The following is a 6288-nucleotide window of genomic DNA, read 5'->3' on the forward strand; positions in this document are numbered from 1 at the left end:
ACGAAAAGAAAATAATGTTAATAGCAAGGTAATCAACATATTTGGTAGCAATTAGAGATGAAATGGCTCAGGATGTGGTGTTGAAGCCATACCATGGAAGATGCGGCACAGGATGTCTATACGCACTTGAGTAAATGGAACATTTTTCAGGCAACCCACGAAAACACGAGTTAGTCTGAACGAAACCATGATTAACAACTCATATTCTTGGTGCCAAACAAAATTCAAAAATAAAATGGTAGGCAATTGGATTCAATTCAATTCATTGAAGATATGTGAAGATATTATTTAGGTATGGCAGGCTGTAGCGATCAACTTTTAAATGTGGAGGGTGGTAGGAGGAAACGTGTTTAGGTTGTGCAACATTCTCATACAACCCTTGAATGGTATAGTGGTAGCTTGAATTGAATAAGCTTTGAAGAGAATATATCAGAGATTTTCATACTTTGTGGAAAATAGTGCAATTGTCTAACAAATTATCGAGCAGAACATAGTACAAGAATAGAGTTAATCCAAAATTGAAAAGTCTTAAGACATTGAAATGAATAAGCTTTGAAGATAATATATCAAAGATTTTCATACTTCATGGAAAATAGTGCAATTGTCTAACAAATTATCGAGCAGAACATAGTACAAGAATAAAGTTAATCCAAAAATGAAAAGTCTTAAGACATAAAAGAGTGGATAATATGAGTATAATTGGCATACGTTGAGTGGTGTATGTTAGAGAATTTTAAAATGCAAATGTTAAAGCAATCCTGGCAAATATTAATTACTATAGCAGTAAATTAATGATTTGTTTATTGTGTTATTATTATTAGTTTTATTTAATAAAAAATTAATTAATTATATAAAAACTAATACTTACTAATAAAATATTACTTTTTATATATAATTAATATTTATTAATAAAATAAGGCGTAGTTTAATTTATAAATAAAAAATTTGGCAAAGATTTTTTAAAATTTAAATTTAAATTGTTTAATTTATATAAAAAATTGGCAATTTTTTTTATTTAATTTATATAATTAACAATCTATTTAAACATTCAAATAAATATATATATATTTATTTATTTAAAATTGTTTTACACTTTAAAAAAATCTATTTATCTCTAATTTAAACTACGCCATAAAATAATACCCTCCAAAAGAATGTCCTAACCTATCAGCGCCGTCACCAATAAACATGAATCTCTCTGCAAATGAGGGATATGGTATTAAATTCCAAACATTGTCCATGGTGTTGCCTGGGGTGGTCCCTCTTCACGTGTTAGTCGGTTTGAAAAGAATAAAGGAAAACTAAACTGCAAGAACGCATGAAATGCATAATGTTAAAACTTTTTCAATAACGCATGAAATGCATAATATTAAAACTTTTTCAATTTAAGAAAATAACTTTTCTTAAATCAAACCAAACTTTTACAATAATTTAAAATTGACCAAATACTTAACATGTTAATTTGGAATCTTACCAAAAGATATGCTGTACCATAAATATCATGTAATATCACTGTCGAATGTCCTCTAGTGCTCCCTACCATATGGACAGAACTAATGGCTTGGGACCTCCTGTTTACTTTTTCGATGGAAAATTAATTTTATAATAAGTAATGAGCGATCGAAGTCAATCCGTGGATTTGTCAGTCAATTGAACCTGCCAAATAATGCATATGTTATTCAAATGAACCTGTATTATTGGCAGTAGTCAATATCATTCTACTATACCTGTAAATATCGTATGGTGCCAGGTGTTAGCTGTGACAACCAGTGTATCGACATTGCTCACGAACTCAAACTCTCTTCCTTCACGCTGCCTGCAGTTTCCGCTCCTCTGGTCTACCTGCCTGCCCTTCATCTTTTTGTTACTCTTATATCGTTCTTATCTTTCTGTCTATCCCATTCATCCAAATCCACATTCCAATGGCAGACCAAACAATCCGCAACAGTGGCAATGCTTCTGGTGCTTCTTCCTCCTCCTCCATGGCCTCGTGTTCTTCCCTGATTTCTTATAACAGCTACGATGTTTTTATCAATCATCGTGGCCCTGACGTAAAGACCACCTTCGCCACAGATCTATACCGTAGTCTTAATTCCCGTGGACTGCGAGTTTTTCTGGACAAACCGGAACTGGAAGTTGGGCAAAATATTACTCCTCAAATACTACATGCAATCGAAACCTCCTTCATCCACATCGCCATTTTCTCATCGACTTATGCCGAATCAAAATGGTGTCTAGACGAACTGTTGCACATGTTGAATGCATTTCAGTCGAGGCCGAATGAGGTTACAATTATTCCTGTCTTTTATGGTGTCAAGCCTTCGGAGCTCCGGTGGAACACTAAAGGACCGTATGCTGAAGCCCTAAGCGATCACGAAAAGAAGCAGCGATTCGACTTCAATGCCATTCAGAATTGGAGACGCGCTCTTTCTGAGGCTGCAGAAATAAGTGGTCTCGATTTGGAGGCGTTTAATGGGTGAGTACCTGCATCTGACCTCTGCCTTTCTCCCTTTCCCATTTACCTTTTTAATTTATTGGACTCATAGATTTCTGTAGGCGCTTCTCACTTTTTTCTTCTATAACCTGATATTCAGCAACGTGGAGCAACTTTTGGATGATGTGTTGCGATGGGTGTCCAAAGTATGCGACAAAACCCCATTGAAGTATGTTGCCGAACACCCAGTTGGGCTGAAAGAAAAATTAGAAAAATTTGAAAGCACGGTGTTATGGCCAGAGAAAACCAAGGTTTTCGGGATTGTGGGTGCAGGTGGTGTTGGTAAGACAACGCTGGCCACAGAATTCTTCAGCAAGAGGAGGTCAAATTACAATAGATCAGGCTTTTTGTACGATGTCCGAGAGAACGCAGCTAAGGGTTCTCTACCTTCTTTGCAGAGAAAACTCCTTAAGCAGTTGACTGAATTGGATCTGCCAATCGACAACATTCACGAAGGCACAGGCATGCTTGTAAGGCATCTATCTTCCTCTCACATTCTCATCATTTTAGATGACGTAGATGAAGCCTCCCAGTTGGAAGCCTTTTTGCCAATTAAAGATATTGTAAACCCCAATAGCTTGATTCTGATTACCTCTCGTGACAAGAAAGTCCTCAAGAAAGCAAAAATCGCAGAGGCATCAATTTATGAGCTAGAGGGGCTAAACAGACAGCACTCCAAAGAGCTTTTCTGCTTTCACGCCTTTGGTCAACCACATCCACAACCAGAATTTGCAGATCTGGCATATCAGTTTATAACGGCCTGCGATGGATTGCCGCTGTCATTAAAAGTATTTGGTGCGCTTCTCTTTGGAGAAAATGAAAGATCTTACTGGGAAGAGACATTGAATCGGCTTCACCACCTACCTCCCGAGATACAAGAAAGACTTAGAATCAGCTACGATTCACTTAATCCAGAGGAGCGACAAATATTCTTGAACGTTTGCTGTTTTTTTATAGGAGAGGACAGAGATACGGCCGCAAGAATTTGGGGTTCCGTGGGGCTTCGAAATATAGAGAACAAGTGTCTCTTTAAAACGGACAGTGAATATAAGATACAAATGCATGATCATGTTAGGGATTTGGGAAGAAGCATTGCTGAGGAGGAAGAAATCATGCCCCGTGGTCTCTGGCATCACACGACCAACAACATTGATGATTTGTTGGAACGATCAGCCCGTGTACGTATTTCAATCATTCAAAGCTTTGTTTTGGGTTTGAAGATGAATCTTTCGAGTCGTTTGCTTAGTGTTTTGTTAAATAAAGATTTTAAGGTTTCTTTATTCAATATCATGATAGATCTGTGGTGTGGACACTTTTTGGCGAAGAAACAGGTAATAAGTAAAGTTCGCGGAATTAAGATGCTCAATCGGGCAGATCGTATTTCAGATCTGCAAATTATGATGGAGAGTTCAGAAATTTCATGGTACAAAAAATGGTGTGAAGAGGTATTGGGGAACTGTCTCAGGTATCTGTTCAATAATTTCTATCTGCGTGGTATTTCGAATTTGCAACTTGTTGCAACTACCGAGGGTTATTTAGAACGCATATTGAGGAGGGCTCGGTCACCACAACTCGTTTGGCTCTGCTGGTATAAGTGTGGATACTCTTGCCTACCTCCCTGGATTCCCATGGAGAGTTTGAGAGTTTTAGAAGTTGCAGGGGCAAAATTAAAATTATTGTGGCAACGTGAATCTCAGGTATGTGTTTTTTTTACTATTTCCATTTCATTTTGTAAAGCCAAAAGCATAAATAAGTATTTATGATAGTTGAAACGTGTAAATTGCAGGCCCCTCTCCAACTGCGAGAGCTAAATATCTGCGCTCCCCTTTTAAGCTTTCCTAAATCCATAGGGCAGCTGAAGCACCTAGAAAAGATTGCCATATTTCATGCACTATTCAAAACCATGCCAGAAGAATTTTGCGATCTGCCATCGTTGAAATACCTCGAGTTAAGATACTGCTCAGAAATGGTGTTGCTTCCTGATTCCTTCGGTACCTTAAAAAACCTCCAGCACATCGATTTGTCTGGTGCTTTGAGTTTGCAGATGCTTCCAAACTCATTTGGAAATTTAACTCGACTCAAACATCTAGTGTTGAGAGGTTGCTGCAGTTTGATCATCTCCAATGGAGCATTTGGAAATATTACTACCCTGGAACACATAGATCTTTCAGGTTGTAGCAATGTGAAAGAATTGCCATCCCAAATCCCATATCAACGGTCCTTGAAAACATTAGATGTGTGTAAAACGAAGTTATCAAAATTGCCAAGCGGTATTGGAGACATATGCAAATTGGAAGCTCTGGAATTGGGAGGGGAGCCTTTGTTGGAAATGCTGCCAACATTGCTCGGTTGCCTCAAGGGCTTGAAGGAATTGTGTCTCTTAAACTGCTCGAAATTGAAATGCTTGCCGGATTCATTTGGACTGGTTAGTCAATTGATAGAGTTGAAAATTTGCAGATGTGGAATAGAATATTTACCACGAGATATTCTGGGGATGAAGAATCTGGAAATTTTAATAGTCGAAGATTGTCCGCTGCGGGAACTTCCATTTATAAAGGCTGAAGGAGAATGTGACTTCCTCGATGACAAATGCATGCTTAAACTCAAGCAATTAGTGCTGGCACGCACACAAATATCAGATGTATTCTTTCACGAAGGTGTTTGCCCGAATCTTCAATATATGTTCTTTGTGGAGTCTTTCGAATTGAGAGGAATAAGAGGGCTCTGTCATCTGGCCAAGCTTCAATTTCTCTACGTCAGCCCGGGTCTAAATGTAGAGGCGCTGCCCGCTATCGAACATCATTTGATCCCAATCAAGGAGGAGGATGTCACTCCGTCTGGGTGGGTAAGTTCGATCCTAACTTATGGGAGACTTACAAATGCAATGATGTATTTAAATAAATGTCATGAGACTGGAGACGCGAAAGATTTGAATTATTTGATGGATCAGTGGCTGTTCTTGCTAATTGCTGCGGAGAGAGAGGACGAGGAACAGGGGTTTAGTACATCCAGGCTTTTTATGTCACGTGGGGCATATAGGTGATTTATTTTTTCTTTTCTAAAGGTTAATATCATCATTATATATTGTATTTCGAACTTTAGAGGCTGTAAAGGTTGGATTGTATTTCTGGTAGTGTCATGGATTAACTTGGGCTCTTTCACTTATTTTTTCATTTCTGAAGGTTTATATGGTCGTTATACATTGTATTTCTTGCACGGCCTTTTTCGAACATTACAGGTTGTATAGGTTGGATTGTATTTCTTGGAGTGTCCTGGATTAACATGGACTTTTTGACGTTATATATATAATTTTAGTGTACAATTTCAAGATTTGCTATTTTATATATAGAATTTTAGTGTACAATTTCAATTTCAAGATTTTGGTGTAAAAATCAAAATTTTAAATAAAATTTAATGACATAAAACACTCATTACATTAACACTTAATTTTAGAAAAAATTTAAATTATATATAACATATAATATTTAATTAATTTTTATACTTTTCTTTTAAAACTATATAATTTAATATATATATTAATATTTATTGAATGGTGAAAAGTCCATGTTAATCCATGACACTCTAATAAATACATTTCAACATATACAACTTATTATAAGTTCTAAAATGGCAGTGTATATATATTTATATATCAATCAAGGAGGATAATTATTTTGAGTGTATGCTGATGGTTTAAAATATTTAAAATTAATTATTATTAGTAAAGATCTCTAAAATGTGTAAAATATTTAAAATTAATTATTATTAGCAATGATTTCTAAAATGTGTAAAGA

The 6288-nt window shown here is 36.3% G+C and overlaps 1 protein-coding gene across 1 annotated transcript; it reads left to right on the plus strand.

Annotated features, from left to right (window-relative positions):
• Positions 1–1759: 1759 nt before the first annotated feature.
• Positions 1760–5772, plus strand: LOC149216100 (TMV resistance protein N-like). Its single transcript, XM_089391141.1, has 4 exons — positions 1760–2476; positions 2595–3672; positions 3826–4191; positions 4281–5772. The coding sequence occupies exons 1-4, from the start codon at positions 1923–1925 to the stop codon at positions 5535–5537; spliced, it is 3255 nt and encodes a 1084-aa protein (XP_089247267.1). The 5' UTR covers positions 1760–1922; the 3' UTR covers positions 5538–5772.
• Positions 5773–6288: the final 516 nt, after the last annotated feature.

This window comes from Pinus tabuliformis, chromosome 1_1 (genome assembly GCF_031772625.1).
Source record: "Pinus tabuliformis cultivar Carrire ecotype Pingquan chromosome 1_1, CPIR1, whole genome shotgun sequence".
NCBI classification, from domain to species: domain Eukaryota; kingdom Viridiplantae; phylum Streptophyta; class Pinopsida; order Pinales; family Pinaceae; genus Pinus; species Pinus tabuliformis.